The following is a 17,614-nucleotide window of genomic DNA, read 5'->3' as shown; positions in this document are numbered from 1 at the left end:
AAAATTATTTATATTTATTTGTATAATAAAAAATATTAAGAAAATATATTTTAATTATATTTTTACTGATTTTTTTCGTTAAACTTGTAACATTTAATTGTTTTATGTATTTGTTTATGATATTTTGTTTTATTTGATTACTTGATTTTGTTATCGATTGAGTTATTTCAAAATTTTAGTTGCATTAAATTTGAAATAACGATATTTTTATTGAGTATTAAACTCAAATAAAGAGAAGTATTTAGTTTTTTACATATTTTTCTTCATGTTCTTAACTTAATAATTAAAATTAGGAGTGTAATTAGATTAAATTGGATTAGATTGATGAATAATTTTTTACTAATTGGATTGAATTGGAATGTATTAGAAGAAAAATGTAAGAGCACTCACATCAGTTTCTCTATTTTATTTTTCAAAATATCTCATTAAAACTTTATTTTCTTTATTTTACTTCATACTTTTATATTACATTTACATCATATATCAACTTTTCTATTATTTTTGTGTACCATTTAAATATTATATTTTTTAATATATTTTATTATATAAATAAAAAGAATTAAAAAATTAAATGAAAAAGAATTAAAAAAAAAAGAGAGAAAAGTACTATCCATAAGTTAAAATTTTGAGCTATTTTGGAGTCTCTTTTTGATAACATTTATCTACATTTTTACCTTTTGAGCTATTTTAGCTCATGAGATATAAGTGCTTTAAGACAATCTCCAATAAAAGATTTAAACTTTGTATTAAATTTAGCACAAAAAATAAGTTTATACTATATTTGACTTACTATTTATAATTGTGCTCTAATATACAAAAGGGGTAAGTTGAAAAATGCCTTTTTTATTCATCAATTAATCAAATTTACCTCTAATTTCATATTTATTTGAAACATACCTCCTTTTATATGTATTGTACCCAAAATACCCTTACATAAGAGAATCACATGAAGAGTATCTTGAAGTGACAGGGACAAAATTGGTACAATGTTTAAAAAAGAGGTAAAAATGATAGATTTTAAAAAAGAAGGTAAAAATAAAAGAGGACAATATAAAAAAGGTATAGAATGTAATTTCCTCTATACAAAATGTAAAATAAAAAACAAAAAAAATTGATTATATTGATAATTATTTAATATTTTTATTGAGAATGTATAAAAATTTATTATTTTTATTTTTTTTATTATTTAAAAATGTAATATAGTAAATCAACAGGACCGACCCTGAAACAATGTGGGCCATAGGGAAAAAAAATTTGGCCTTTATATTAGAAAAATGTAGTATTTTTCAAAATCAGTAAAAAAAAATTATATAATTTTAAAGAGAAATTTACATGGTATACTAACTTTTGTCATTTTTTTTACAAAAATACTGTCAAGCGGTATTTTTTACTTTTTTACTTTGTTTTTTTATAGGTTTCATACTGCAGTATACTGTGTTAAGTTTTCACTGGTGTTCTACTAGTGTTTTACTAGTGTTCTACTGTTGTTTTGAGTTGTTCTGCTTTGTGTTTTACTGGTGTTTTATAAAAACACAGTATTTTTGAAAAAAATTCCGTGTGACAGTATTTTTGTAAAAGTTAACCCAAATTCCAGTATTTTTGTAAATTTCCCATTTTAAAAGAGGAAAAAAAAATTTGGGCCCCTAGGCTGGGTGGGCCCTAGGTACAGGCCTAGCCCGCCTATGCCCAATGACCGGGCCTGTAAATCAATGATGTAAAAAGTTTAATAAAAGTTAAAAATTTATAATAAATGATATTAAAGTAAATAAAAAAAAATTATTATAAACTAAATTTGATAAAAATTTTAACATGGGACAAATTTGACACAAGTGTGTAGCTCATCTAATGGGATTGCTACGGGATGAGGAAAGGTAGTCATTATAATTCCAACGCCCGCGTTTAATGTCCAAAAACTTGTCAAGTCTTTATGTCTCCATCCAAATCGCCACGTTGCCCAGCGGAGTCCCCAATATCAGCACACACACACCCCATATAATATCATAGAAAATAAATATTTCTTAAAAAATAAAATTGTATTTCAATACATTATTTTACGAAAAACACAAAACAGAGCTAAGTAGTACAAATAGCAATTATTTCATCACCTGTTTTCTTACCATTTCTTTAGTATTTAGAAAATTTTATAATTAAAATATTAAACATACAAAAAATTATTAATAGAATATATTCACATAAAGAAACTTAATAAATATGATGATTAAGTATTGTTTATTTTTAGTAGACCTCCCACGAGTTTGTAATAGGAACAATAAGTTTATTTTTATGTCAATCTGATTCATAAAAGAGCACTCTCATTAGTCTTTTTTTACTTTATTTTTTAAAATTTTTCACAAAGACTTACTTTTTATATTACACATTTACTAAATCATAACTCAAATTCTTTATATTTATCATTATATTATTAAAATATTATATTTTTAAATATATAATATTGATTGATTAAAGAAAAATAGAAAAAAGAATAAAGAATAACTAAGTATAAAATAAATAAATAATGGGAGAGAGAATGTCAAAAGTGACCTAAAAAAACTATGAGTAAACAACAACACTTAAAGTTTTAAATTTGTAAGTGATATAAACTTAATATTTCTTTTAAGTAGCATAAGTTTCAAAAAAAAAAAAAGTACCTAATATTTATAAAACTGAAATTTTTCTTTAATTTTATCAGTATAAACTCTGTTATGGTTTTTAACAAAACACATATAAAGTACAAATTTTATATTATTGGATTTAGATATAAACACGTAGTATTAGTTACTTTTAATAAATTCAAAACGGAGTTTGTATTAATAAAATTGAAGGAAAATTAAAGTTTTACAAATATTAGATACTTATGCCGCTAAAAATAAATATTAAATTTATACCACTTACAACTTTAAAATTTTAAGTATTTATGTTGCTATTTACTTAAAAACTATGAAAAATAAAATGAATACATTTAGCGATACAATTTTTAAAGGTAGTGCATATGTACTTTACATATACATATAAAAGAAGTTGATGAAAGTAACTTTTATTTTTATTATTGTCTTTTTTAGATAATGTTGCAGAAAAATTTAAAAAATTTGAGATAAATATTCGTCTAAATATACTCTCTTATACTAGTTACAAAAAATGTTTTTTTTAAGGAGACAAAAATTTGTAAAACGGAAAATGTAACGTTTAATTAAGTTATAAGCTTTTTTTTGCTTTTAGCAAGCTACAAATGGGGATGCTATGCGTATATAGGGTAAATAGTGGCATAAGTACTCAAAATTTTATATTTATAAGCGGTATAAACCTAATGTTTATTTTTAGTGCATAAGTACCCAATGTTTGTAAAACTGTAATTTTTCTCTAATTTTGTCAGTACAAACTCTGTTATTATCTTAAACAGAGTACATATAAAACCTAAATTCTTGATCATTGGGTCTAGATAAAAATATTAGGATCAGTTACTTCCAAATGTTCTTTTAATAAATTCAAAACAGAGTCTATATTGACGAAACTGGAAGAAAATTACAGTTTTACAAACATTGGGTACTTATGCCGCTAAAAATAAATATTAAGTTTATGCCGCTTACAAACTTTAAACTTTGGGTACTTATGCCGCTATTTACCCGCGTATATATTATATAAAGTTTGATGTTTATTAATAAGGAAAAAAATAAGATTGGAAGATTTAAAAGTTGGACACATAAGTCAATCAAGTGTCATATTAGATCCTATACTTTTCTTTCTTTCAAAGAGTCAAAATCTAGATTACAAATTCAAAGTTATACACGTTTGAATGTATTTAGTAAAATGTAGAAAATTTGTGTATACATATATATTATATAATACATAATATATATGGACATTTTATTTTTAGAAAAAATAAGTAATGAGAAGAAAGGAAACATTGCTTTCTCCAAAAAAATTCATAATCTTTTTCCCTAAAAATAAAAAATAACACTTTTTCTTTTTTCTTTCCCTTTTATGTTATAAGCATCCAAGATAATATTTATAGTTGTTAAAATACACATATTATTTGCTTTTGAGTTGATTTAAATAAAAAAAATAATATGGGCAGTAGTCATCTCAAGCTTTTCATCCTCTGTTTTCCATTATTCGCTGAAACCAATTTTCATTGCCTGAAGGGCTCTCTTTTCACAACCAGGTACTGATTTATCGTTTTCTACGGTTTTTTTAGTTCTTTCTTTCTACACTTTCAATTAATTTGCTTTTTCAGTTAACAAATCACAACATTGCACATTCTCTATCGAAGGCTGAATTGTTTTGATCATTTGTTGGAGCCCCGATCCGACGGGGTGGCGGTGGCCCGAAACAATCGGGTCTATATCCGATTGTAAATCAAAAAGACATAATAATAAAAATAAGCGGAATCGAAAAACAAATACATACAAATAGACAATCCCATATATCATCACTCAAATTCCCACGCCAAATTGGATTTTATATATAGTCAATTGTTTTTACAAATTAATATATCAAAAATATACAATATATATTTCTTCATCGTTGTTCGTGATTGCATCCCCAGTACTTACTTCTCCATCGTTTTAATCCTCCAACAAACTATCACGGTAAATATCTCTCTCTGGTTTTCTTTTTTTCTTTTTTGTAGACTGAATTCATTCCATTTTATATAGCCATATTTCGATATTATGTGAATTGTGATAGTGTTTTAGTTGGTGTATATACTGTTTGATATAATCTGTGTGATTCGTGAAAGAATTGGTTATATTAAGGACCAGTGATCACGATTCTGAAGCAACTTTTCTGTAGTTTAATATCTCTTGATCAGATTCATTGTTCAAGTTACCTTAAGAGTTTTCTATTTTAATTTTCTTTGTTTATCGTTTGTTGCTGTAAATGAGTTCAATGTTTTTCTTTCTTTTTGTTTCACAACTTTTTTTTTTTTATTCTTTCTTTTTTCAATGTTTTTTTTTTTTTTTTTTTTTTTTTGTTATAGGTTTGTTTTATATTGATTTTGTTCTATTTTGCGCCATTATTTATGGCTTTGGCGCCTTACAAGGCTTTAGCACCTATTATATGGTTGGGCCCCTAATTATTTAGGGTAGTTTGTTTAAATTTTTACGTTTTTCGATATTGAATGTATAAGAAAATTTTGACACATTAATATTTTAAAGTTAATAAGTTATGCACTATACAGATTTATTAGTCGGAATAAAAAGATTATTTTGGTTAAGGTATGTTTTAAAGAATATTTTTAATTGAAATAATGTTTAAGAGTGTTTACTTTAAACGCTAATTCCTATTAGCTATGTCTTGGTTTATATTTTTTTAGGAATTTTCAGCATAAAAAGAAAGTGTTTAGAATTTTATTATTCAGATTCTAATATTATAATTAATTAAGTAAATTGAAGAATAAGAATCTTGAGGATCTTGTAATAAAAGGAGTTGGAAACACTAATGGTATGAGAATATATTTGTTCATATATATTTGGAAAGTCAAATTATTATAAAAATTTAGCTTGTTGTCAATATTTTGGGAATGTACCAAAATTATTATATTATTTGTATTTTTAAAGAATTTTTGGATGAGTGGTATTAGTTTTTTTGATGGAAGAAATGGAAGTACAAATTTGATGGATGAGTTTTGCCATTGTTTATGGCTTTGGTACCTTTTAAGGTTTTCACGCATGATTTATGGCTGGTCCCTAATTATTTAGGGTAATTGCTTAAAATTACAAGATATCATGAATTGTAAAAATATTATAAAATTTAATAGCTAACAATTATCGTATATAATTATGAGATTATTCCCTTATTAGTTTATTATAGATAACATAATATTAATTTTGAGTATATAAATTATAAATATGAATTTATTATAGATAACATAATATTAATTTTGGTATATAAATTATAAATGTGGGATTTTGTAATAAATTGGAGGTAGGGACATTAATTGTGAATTGAGTATACTTTGTTTTATTTTATTTTTTATTTTGGGAAGATATTGAAATAAATGGGAAGTAAATGCTAATGAAGATTGAGATTATTGCCTTATTAGTTGTATAGGAAGATACTAATATGAATAGTTTTATAATAATTTGAATGGTATAATAATTAGGAGGTTACCTATTTAAATAATAAATAAGGAAGCATTATGTCATAATACCGAATTGGATTAATTAATATTAATTTAATATTATTAATTAAATGTACGATGAAGTGATATTAGGAAAATGGTACTTTTGAATGTGAAAAGTGCAATCTTAAGTTTTAAGGATATTAATACAATTTTATTTTAATTTAGGTTGAATAAAAATTATAGATACCATGTTTTACGCTATAAATAAAATAATAAATAATTTGACTAACTAAAGAATCTTGACATGTTTTAGTCTATAAATATTTTTTAGAGATAAAATGAAATAATTAGTATATAATATTTTGAATATTTAAGGAATAACGGATATTAAAAGGAAAATTTTATTTATGTTTGATTTTAAAAGAGTAAGAGTAAGGAATAGGAATCCTATGAAGGTTATGAAGTAGAATGCTATAATTTAGTTGTTACTAGCCAAAGGGTAATCCCTTTGGCTAGTTCTAGTATTTTATAGGGAGATCTAGTTGCTTAGTCCTGGTAGTTGGTTGATTCTCTTCAGTTTGAATAGTTTTCTAATTAAAGTTTTATGCTATTTTTTGATTTTTTTTTCAGGTGGAACTTCAGTATTTATTGAGTTAGGAGTGTTGTTTGAAGATGTTATAGCTTTATTGTCTAAATTTCCGGGGGCAGTTTTGTCCCATGGGGCTCGCTCTATATTTTTAGCGGCCCATGGTTGGCAAAGCATGCTCTGCGGTTAGACGATGAGCTATCCTGGTTCGAGGAGGTTCCAGCGCTGGTGGCGGACGTGGGCGTCGTAAATTCATGAGTGATTTAGATCACTTTGTCAAAAAAAAAAAAAAAAAAAAAAAATACACATATTATTTTAAAATATTAATTTTTTAATTTTCTCTCTCATCTAAATAAAATTTGTCACATTTTATTTTTTTGAAAAATACTTTAATAGTTAATTCCACATTACATTAAATTAATAATTTTTTAAATAAAAAACAACTTTTTTTCTAGTGAAAAAATTGACTTATTACCATTGTGTACATTAACACTTCACGTAACTATTCAACCCATTGGAGATACTAAGGTTTGGAGAAAATAAGATACTGTTGCCGTGTGGTTTGGTTTGGTTTGGTTTCTCATAAATAAAAATGATATTTAAACCCAACTGCTATAAGAACCAAACTCTTCACCAGAATTCATTCCTCTCTCTCTCTCTCTCTCTCTCTCTCTCTCTCTCTCTAACTCTTTTGAGTTTTGGAGCCTGTAACTGCGTGTTCCATGGCCGCCACGAAGCTCATCCTTCTATCACTCTTCTTAGCCCTAGTTTTTACTCAGGTTAGGGCTGACGTTTCCGTCGGTGGAGAAAACGAGGTTGATGGATCCGTCGCCTCTGATTCGTCCACTCACAAGATCGAGTTCGATGAACTAAAGTCTAAGATCCAAGCTCTCGGTAAGATTCTACGTTCTATAGCGTTTTGATTGTGGAGCGGTCTTTAAATTCGATTTGAATCTTATTCCTGTAAACTTTTTTTTTTGATTTTATTGGTCGCCAAGCAGAAGTAGTGCTATTTTTTAAGTTTATGGTACTAATATTATTCATGTACTTTACTATTTTTTGACCAGCAACCTAGCGAAAGTTGAATGAAATTATTACGATTTGTCTTTCCTTCACAGGAAATGAAGTGTATTTTAGTACTCGGATCTGCTTCCCCACAATATATTTTTACTTATTGCTTTTTTGTTTTTATGTCAATTGAATTTATTTTGACATGTCAGTGGTCAAAGGGATCTTGGTTTAAAAACTAAGTTTGCAATTAGCAGTAGACAATAGAGTTTTATATACTCAATTTAAGCAATGGGTATAGACATTTTCAATTACAAGGTGAATAAGAATAATTCTGTTTCGTAGACTATACTGCAGAACCCTGTTATATTTAAATAGCTCCATTTTTTTTTGGTATAAAAATAATTTCTATGCAATGAGCATTGCTTGATTAAGCGGGTGATCTGTTTTGCTGACACATGTTTATTATCAAGAATCCCAAGTTGAGGAGAAAACCAAGGAACTGAAAGGGAAGAATGATTTGATAGCAGAGAAGGAAAAAATCATTCAAGAGAAGTCAGATAGCATTTCATCCTTGCATGATGAGGTTGCCTCCCTTCAGGTTGGTGCTTATATCAAGTTTTCCAACTTCATTTTAGCTGTATTTCGTTTATACTTCCTTTCACTTTTGTGGACGTGACACTTGGTATGGTTCTAACATCCAAAGTTTGGATTCTTATTGCATGTTTTTAAATCGTCTCTTGTTTGTTATACGTACTTGCACGGTCACTTTACATGTTGTGATGCTAATTTTTTTTTGAAGGCATAAACAGTTAAGTTTAAGTTTTGTAGAACTTCTGCTCATTTTCATCAATTTTTAAACTATTTTATTTATTCTCAGAAAAAAGGGACTGTAGATGCAGAAGAGCAGGTCGGAAAAGCTTATGCACGTGCTGGTGAATTGGAGAAGCAGGTTAGATATTGGATGTAGAGGGTAAATGAGTTATGTTCATTGTCACTCTGTTATATCATCCTTGTAACACTCTAACTTCCATGCAGGTGGAAAAACTGAGAAAGGAAGTGGAAACACAAAAAAAGGAGAAGGAGGCTTTGAAAGCTAAGGCAATTGAAGTTGAAAAGAAGTTCAACGAATTGAGTTCAACAATACAGAATGTATGCATCTGTGTATTCTCCTATGCCTCTTTGAGATGTGTGTTTTATCTTTTCATCAGCACATGGATTTCTAGAGATACACTAGGATGTAGAGATGTTCTTCTGTTTGTTCCTCTATGGATTTCAGTAAAACGTAAAATACTAAAATGTAAATTTGAATATCTTTTCAGTTGGATTATTACGTGCTGGACGATAGTTATATTATTCGAAACTAGTTGTATTTATCTTCTGTATGAGTTAGATATATGTAGTATGCAACTTGAATTCCTTCATATTGCAGCTCCAGAAAGTTAATGAGGAACAAAAATCAAAAATTCGGAAGATTGAACGTGCTCTTAAAGTGGCTGAGGTAATGTGGCTAGTTGATGAGTGCTGCTAAATGTTCCATGTTTTTGGTGCTCTGATTATTTTTATAAGCAGTTTATTTTCCTTTATTCAGGAGGAAATGGTGAAGGCCAAGTACGAGGCCACTGCAAAAATTAAAGAATTAACAGAGGTAATTGTTAGATTGACCTTTTTATTTTTTTTCTTTTAATTTTATGTTTATGCTTTCCAACATCTTTAATTTTTCTTTTCTTAGCTCCTTTTTCCAATGTCTGAATTTAACTTTTCAGAATGATTAAGCTTTTATACTCTTTGTCTTGGTAGATTAATCATAGGCGGTGTTGTTTTGTTGAACGCATTTCCCTTATAGGTGATACTAACTTTGATATGTATTTTAGAGAAAATCTTGATTTACTACTGCAACCATAATTGCAAATTGTGCTATTATTATTATACGAAACCTAGAAGCTTTATTAATGAAGAAGAAATTTTAAACAAGTCAGAAACATAGATTTTAATATTCTGATTGCAATAAATGGTGAAAAAAGGAGAGCTCTTGAACTGTTTCCTTAGAATAGGCCTAAGGAGATACATGCCTAGAAATGCACTCTCTGTAACATAAAATCTTCTTCTTGGACCTTGTCTCAAAAAATGCGAGAATTCTTTTTCCTGGCCAACCAGAGTACTCATGTGGCCAAAGCAAACCTGGTTACTTCCACAAAATCCTACATCTGCTTCCACCTCCAAAAGCAGGAAATTTCATTATTATTCTTTGTTTCCTCTGCCGTTTTATGCCACTTGACATACTAATTTATTTTATGGTTTATAACTAGGTTCATGGTGCATGGCTTCCACCTTGGTTGGCTGTTCATTTGATTCAGTGTCAGGTAAACTTAATTTAATTTATTTAATTTTCATTGCTACGTGCAAAGGTCTTTCTCTTCATGCATATTGTCTTTTTTTTTTGTTTTGTTCTTTCTTTTTTGAATAAAAGAAAAGACTTTATTAATACAAATTGTTCAATAATACATTCTTGAACTCAGAACAAATAGACAGCTCAGTAAAACTACGATCTGCAGGAAAGCAAAAAGCTCGTGCTAAGAAATGAGCCATACTATTAGTAGACCATCTAACAAAAAGTAATAAAACACTTCCAAGCTCTAATCGCAAGGAATGACACTACCCAATGATATGCCCAAAATAAGAATCCATAGCCACATTACTACGAATTTCTTGAACAACAACGAGGCAATCTGTTTGAAGGATCACATTTTTCCACCAATGAATCTTCATCCAACTTAGAGCTTCTTTGACCCTCAAAACTTCTGCCAAATCAGGTTGTAGTGTCCTACTTCCGCACTTGGAAATAGCCCCAAGAAAATTAGCATTATGATCACGAAGACCCCTTTAAAAGTGTGAATCAGATTCCAAGTATACTTTCTAAAAGCACTCCCAATAGCTTATCTACTCTATTCTTTAAAGTATATCACCAAAACTCTATTTTCTCTATTTTACAGCACACTTTTACATATCATAAATCAACTTTTTTAAAATACATTACCAAAACTCTACTTTTTTAAAAAATTATTATATTTTGTTCATTTCAAATTTATAATATTAATATATACACATATCCAATACAAAATAATTATTAAAATCCAAAACAATTAATAAAATATATTTAGATCAACGAATAGTATTTTATTAATATAGAGTACGATTAGTGTATTTTAAATAAACTTTAAAATGAAAGAGTTTAGAGCATCTGCTGTGGCGTGTTTTTAGTACGATTTTTAAAATTTTTTAAAGCTTTTCAATTTTAAAAAAGCTGTTGTGTGTGCTCTAAGAGATTTATTGGACTCACCATAAATATCAGTCAAGTGATAAGTCGCATTTTCCTCCGGTATTTATAAGACATTATTTATTCTTGGTATTTTTAGTTACTCTAAAAATATTATTTTAATTAATAATCGAGGCTTACGCCTCAATGCGCCTTGAGGCTTACACCTCGCCTCACAAAAAAAAAAAAAAAAAAAAACGCGTTAAGGCTTAAATTTGCAATTTTAAACATTGCACCATACGGCTTGACTATATTCTTCGAAAGCGTGTCAAAATTACGTTCACAGAAGCGCTCCAAGTGACCAATGACACCACAAATAAAACAGAAAGTGGGCACTCACTCGTACTTAAAACTAACCCAGAACATCTCCCCTCCTTTCTTTCCCAACTTCATCTTCCTCTTCAAAGGAACATTGATATTCAGTTTGACCTGGACTCGAAACTACTCACGCCAACCTTCAATAAAGTTGTTTGGATCAGAATTAATTAAACATCCTATATACTTACCAACATCTTTCGTCACGAACACTACATTAATCCATACACTTGAACCCAAATATCAAGAGTATTCAAACGTAAAGCCCTCAGATCCATCGCAGGCATCAACCTCTCAATTATCACTTGTACTCGATTGTAAGTCCATGGACTTCCTTCAATAGCATGGGTAATATCCCGTTCATGATTAAATTGGAACACAAACTTGTTTGGCTGCAACTGCTTGACATACATCCCATGACTAGGTTTCCATAATGCCGCTATACGATGTTGAAACGCATCGAAATCCACCGGAATATTGGATAACAACTGCACGACTAAACACCACCGAGCATCGAACTCTTCCTCCTCATCATAAGCGACAGCCCCTTGTTCTTCTTCTTCAAGATGAATAGCCACTAGACTGTCCACCAACTCACGTACTTCTGAACTCGACGCCATGATAACCCAGAAAAACCAAACAGCGACGTCAACACTAGGACCATTAAACTACCCAAAACAACAAACAAACACCAACGTCACACACTGGGACTACTAAACCATACCAAAAGGTATACTGTCACACACCGGGACACTAACTAATTAATTTATAATTATTAAAATGAGTGAGCGAGCAAAACCTCTTCATGCATATTGTTAAAGTAATATAATCTTGCAGTCAGTTGCGGAGACTCACTGGAAGCTGCATGGAAAACCAACCCTGGAACTTGTGATCCAGAAGGTAATATAATTGGATGCGGCATGTACTATTTTAATGCTAGTTATAGATTCTATTATCCCCTTGATACATTGAATGGTGATATTCATGTTTCCTGCTTTCTCTAGGCTCTAGAGAAAAAATCTCAAGCGGAAAAGTGGGCTGAACCGCATTTGGAGAAAGTAAAAACTGTAAGATCTTTTTTATACATCCTCTTTCTCTGGATTGCAATTATAACGTTTGGTTGCAATCCTTCCAGGCTCTAATTAAGAACAAGCTAGTTCTTTTCATACACATAATATATACATTGGACAATCAATGTCTTTTCCATGCTAGTGTTTTTGCAACATGATGTTATGTTTTTCTGCACTAAATCATGTCTTTTCCATAAAATCCATATTTTATTTGGACATCTTATACAGTCAAAAAGTAGTAAAGCATTTTATATAATAAGCATACGAATCTTGCTAGCCTTGGAATACTTGTAGTTATTTTACTCGTGGAGTTATAATTTAACTTGTATTGTTCGACAGTACATGCACACACACACATGTATGATTAAATAGCATGTAAGCTAGGCATATGTACTATAAAGCCTCATACTGAAAAACACATATGACTAAATATTTGTTAGGCTTCATCCATTCTGTATTCGTCTCCCCCCTCCCACTGCTGTATGGGTTGGGGAAAAGGTTGCTGTTGATAGGTGGCCTTTATGTTTGTAACAGACGATGTCTTGACTTCCATACTAATAGACATGAATTTCTCTTTACAGAAAGTTATCCCTTCGATAAAGGAACAGTGGTTGGTGATAAGGTCATCTGCTGAACCACATCTGCAATTGCTCAGTTCAAAAACTATTGAAGTTTATGAGATTTCGAAAAGTACATTAGCTCCACATGTCTTGAAAGCACAAGAATTTGTTGATCCATACTTTCAGGTTGTTCTTCAATTCATTCACACTCTTGTTTATACTTTATTTATGCTTCTAACAAATAACAAGTGTATATTGACTGGCATTTTGGTGACAGGAAGCTAAAAAGCACAGCAAACCATATATTGATCAGGTTGCTTCTGTGGCAAAGCCTCACGTTGAAAAAGCACACGAGGTTTTGAAACCCTATACGAAAAAAGCTGTTCTTGCTTATGGCAAGTTTCTACAATCTGCAACGACATACCACCACCAGGTATTGAAAAGTTTTTGTAGAAGTTAACCTATCTAAACTTGATTATTGTATTCTGTTTTACACATCTCTGGTTGACAGTGCCAGTTTGGCGCTGCTTTCATCTTTATCATTACACTTACCTCATTGAGTGCCAGTTTGGCACAGCTTCTACATAAGCTAAAAGCACTTTTTTAATAAGCTATAGATAAAAAGTCGTTTGGTAATATAAATCTTTTAGCTTATTGAATAATTTAAGCCCCTGCCACAGCTAAAACCTGAAGTTGGAGTAGACCAGCTTTGGGAATATAGCTTTACAGGAATCCTTTTTTTTTTTGTTTTAATGAATCTTTTGCCTGACCAAATTACCCTTAATAAATTTTTAAAATACCACTTTAACCAACCCTTTTCTTCTCTTCTCTCCTGTCACTGCCTGACGCCAGTTGTTTGTACCTGTTGAATATCCTCTTTTACATCATCAGTCGATTTTATTCCTCACAACATAGTTATAGCAACTTTTCCTCACAGCATAGTTTCAGTGCAGATTTTTCTCACAGCACAATTACATCTGTTTTTTTTCACAGTACAGCTATGCCAAAATGGTCCTGAATGATGTTAATTTATTTTTCATGTGTTAGTCTATGATATCTTTTTTATACTCTGAATTCTGATCAAGTTAGTCAATTCTTCATTGCATCAGAAAAAAACTTGAATATGATAATTATTGCTTTGTTAATGAAAAAGTGTAACTATTAAACACGATTATTGTAGATGCCCTTAATGTTGGTAACTCAAGAATTGTGTTAGGATAGATGATATATATATATTTATATAGCAGGCAACTATAGTTAGGGCATAAAACACACACAAATGTGACACACACTTATGTGGCAAGTCACTTTTGATAAGTGAGAAATAATTGGTTGAAGTGACTTGACAGTGACACATAGGTGTGTGTCACATTTGTGTGTGATTTATGTGCGCACATATCATTACTTCTTTTCTTTTAAGTAATGCTTCTATTTTGTTAAAATCTCTTAATAAGAATACAATTAGATTGGTCCTAAAGTTACCTATTTTAGAAATATTGAGAAGTGTTTCACAAATATATTCATATCCTATTTCTAATTAATGTGTACTTTCTAATTCTTATTATATATTTCCTATTATGAGCATGGCACGTGTAGTCTTCCAAGTAGAGTGTCATGGAAAGTATATTTTCTGGGAAAACTGTAGCTTCTTTGCTATTCTGACTGTACTTCCTGTTTGTTTGGAACTATTGTCTGTGCCTACTGATCTATATTAAAAATGTATATGTAATGCTTGAGCTATTTTATTTGTTCAATCAAGTTAATAGTTTTTTCCATTCTCTCATCAAGGTTCAAGCCACTGTCAAAGAGACACTGAAAAAACATGAACTGACAAAAGCTCTTGCTACTAAGGAGCTGGAGTGGTTTGCGGTATGCATATGTTGATTTTAAAAGTACAAGTCGCGTGTTTTAGCTATTTTCTACTCAATTATTCATTCTCCAATGTCTGTTTTCTGTTTGTTCACTGGTAATGCAATGTTCAGGCCTCAGCTTTATTGGCGCTGCCTATCATCATTCTGTTCAGAATTTTCACATCCATTTTTGGGTTAGTTTTTAGCAGTATTTTTTTTTGTTGTCTTTAGTAACCATTAAACATGGACTGGGTGTCTTTATGCTTCTTGTTGTTTATTAAATGTGTCTTCTCTGCAGCAAAAAGACAAAGAAACCAGTTAGAAATGGTAATGCCCACCATTCACGTCGTAAAGCTAAAAGGGGACATTCAGACAAGTAGGCAAGGGCTTGATATTTCACTAATATCACGGTGAGAATATTCGTTCTATTTAATAGTATTGTGAAAAATGTTTATATATCAAATTCTGTCTAATTTATGCGTTTCCAGTTTAGTTGTAATGCTCAAGTTGATAGCGAGCTCCTCATTTTTGTGATCACTCTTTTGCTGAGCTCCTTTATAATTGTTCTGATTTGTCTTTTCTATTGAATCACTAATCACCTAAAAAAAAGGCTGATTCTTTTTTACTGTATGTGGGGCATCTAAGTTGTTGCTTGTTACTTAAAGTAGACTACTTTTGTGAAGAAAAAAAAATTAATGCAATGATTTGCTAGGGGTTCACATTCGATACAGGGACCCAGTGAGTGGGAGGTGCTTTGTAACGGGATGGCTTTTGGGATTGTTTGCCTGTACTGGTAGTTTTAGCTTTGTTTGTTGGGGGTTCTTGGGTGAGGAATGCTCTCAAACAATCTCCTTTGGTATTTATATTTAGAATATGTGGAAATTTTCATTTCCATTGAAAGGATTGTTAGCTATGCTGCCCTCAACTGGGTTACTCACTAGCTTAAACTTGTTTTGTTTTTCAACTTTAAATGTTTCCAAAATTCAGACTTTTATGTTTATGATGAAATTCCGAGAAATGATTTATTGCCAAATTCCTGTCATATGCTCTATTTTTCCCTTTTCCCTTAGAGATGTATGTTTCCTATTTTTGCAGGTAAATTTGTGCTCTACTGAAGGGTTTTTTGTGGCTATTGTATCAGTCAAAAGTCTATGCCAGCTTTCTCCCCTTTTTGTGAAAAAAGTTTTAGCTTACTTTATCACACTACGCAAATAGACATAATGGTGAGAGTTTAGAAGTTTTGTGTGCTAGTTTATGTTATTTTGCTAAAATGTGTAATTTTATTTTTTATTCTTACACATACACAGAACTAATATCATTTTCTCTATTTAAGTTTCACAACATCTGTGGTGGTTTTATTTTATGTTAGGAGGTGGGAATTAGGATTAACTGTGTAATATCTTCTTTACAGAACTAGGTAATAATAATAATATCAATACATACTCTAGGATTGGTGTGTTTGGTAGTAAAATATGAAGACCGACGTGGTTATTAGATAATGAAGATTGTTAATTATAATTTCTTATTATAATTTTTTTTTCTCACGAATTCGAAAAATGTGTAGTTTTTTTTTCAGCGGAGTTTATTATAGTTATAATATTATTCATGTATATTTTTAAAATTTTTTAAATAGCTTATAGTGTTAAAAAATGTATTTAAAATTTTCTGAACACACGTAGTAAACTAAAATATTTAAGAATTATGTTGTTGATATTATAAATTTTAGTGTTTTTTTTTGAAAATGTATAGATTTGATATTGTAATTATAATATGAATCACTATGAAAGAAATGTAGAAAAAATATATTGCATTATGTGTTTTCGGATGGGAAGGTTGAGAAAGTGGTTGAAATAAGAGATTAGTAGCACTTATAATATAGTTTGTGGTAGAGTTTCGAGGGGTAAATGAGCTTGGCACCATGCTATTACTTGTTGGATGAGGATTTAGGATGGGTTGAATAGTATTTAGAGTAGAGAACTAAAAAGTGAGAATTATGTCGTCAGTGACTCAGAGTAGTTTTCTCCTGTATTTTGTTGTTGTTGTTGTTGTACAATATTTTGTACGGATTGCTAGAACAAAAGTGGTGCAATTGTTTTTTTTTAAGATTCAGACCTCTTAATCTGAATAAACATCTACATAATAATTTACTAATTTAAATATTAAAATATTTAAACTGTTTTTTTTATTATTATTTTCAAATTTGAATGTTTTTATAATGTTTTATTTTAGGTATTTAATATTAACAAATTTATTAGATTGTATTTTATTCTAAAAAAATTATCCAAAAATTTAAGTACAAAACATAATTATTTTAAGAAATTTTAAGAACCAAATCATCTTGGAATGAAATTCATGTGTTCTCTGATTTCTCAAGTTGCTATCCGAAGTCTTGTCTTTGAACAATTGCCTTCCAAATTTGAGTTTTTTAAACGTGAGTTATCGGTTTTAAATTTAGTTAAAAAGTTTGATGTTTGTAAATTTTCTTTTTTGAGAGTATAAACTCTTTTGCGGATGGTCTTGCTAAAAGAGTTAGAATTTTTAGCACAAATGTTGGTTTGTTTTAAAGAGAGGGATTTTTCTCTGTGATTTCATATTTTGTTTTTAGTTTTAATGATCTTCGGTATTAATGAATGAAATAAAATGATGTTAGTATCAGATTATAATAATTTATTATAAATTTCTTTTAGTTAATTTATAAATTAATTAATGGTATTAGGAAAAGGCCAAAAACTAATACAATCATCATAATTAAGGTGGCGTTTGGTTGAAGGTAATGAAATGGAATAAAAAGAAAATAATTTTTATTTTATTTTTTTTGTTTAGTTGCATATTAAAGTATTGAAATGTC

The 17,614-nt window shown here is 29.6% G+C and overlaps 1 protein-coding gene and 1 long non-coding RNA gene across 2 annotated transcripts; both read left to right on the top strand.

Moving 5' to 3' along the window:
* Window positions 1-4,051: 4,051 nt before the first annotated feature.
* Window positions 4,052-6,935, top strand: LOC133032583 (uncharacterized). Its single transcript, XR_009685189.1, has 3 exons — window positions 4,052-4,159; window positions 4,232-4,586; window positions 6,692-6,935. It is a non-coding gene; the product is annotated as an uncharacterized LOC133032583 (long non-coding RNA).
* A 229-nt stretch (window positions 6,936-7,164) lies between these two features.
* Window positions 7,165-16,213, top strand: LOC115702310 (uncharacterized). The gene is made up of 15 exons (XM_030629755.2): window positions 7,165-7,541; window positions 8,129-8,256; window positions 8,536-8,607; window positions 8,694-8,807; window positions 9,088-9,156; window positions 9,247-9,303; window positions 9,965-10,018; window positions 12,124-12,186; window positions 12,291-12,353; window positions 12,938-13,102; window positions 13,194-13,349; window positions 14,705-14,785; window positions 14,899-14,960; window positions 15,065-15,176; window positions 15,862-16,213. The coding sequence occupies exons 1-14, from the start codon at window positions 7,370-7,372 to the stop codon at window positions 15,144-15,146; spliced, it is 1,338 nt and encodes a 445-aa protein (XP_030485615.2). The 5' UTR covers window positions 7,165-7,369; the 3' UTR covers window positions 15,147-15,176; window positions 15,862-16,213.
* The last annotated feature ends 1,401 nt before the right edge of the window (window positions 16,214-17,614 follow it).

Source organism: Cannabis sativa, chromosome X, assembly GCF_029168945.1.
Source record: "Cannabis sativa cultivar Pink pepper isolate KNU-18-1 chromosome X, ASM2916894v1, whole genome shotgun sequence".
In the NCBI taxonomy this organism is placed as follows: domain Eukaryota; kingdom Viridiplantae; phylum Streptophyta; class Magnoliopsida; order Rosales; family Cannabaceae; genus Cannabis; species Cannabis sativa.
This window is presented reverse-complemented; position numbering and strand designations above follow the sequence as displayed.

Excerpts from the sequence above, each read along its gene's own strand:
- LOC115702310 (XM_030629755.2), top strand. The coding sequence starts at position 7,370 with ATGGCCGCCACGAAGCTCATCCTTCTATCACTCTTCTTAGCCCTAGTT. Across the intron at positions 10,019-12,123 it reads TTCATTTGATTCAGTGTCAG|TCAGTTGCGGAGACTCACTG; the intron begins GTAAACTTAATT and ends ATAATCTTGCAG. Across the intron at positions 12,354-12,937 it reads ATTTGGAGAAAGTAAAAACT|AAAGTTATCCCTTCGATAAA; the intron begins GTAAGATCTTTT and ends TTCTCTTTACAG.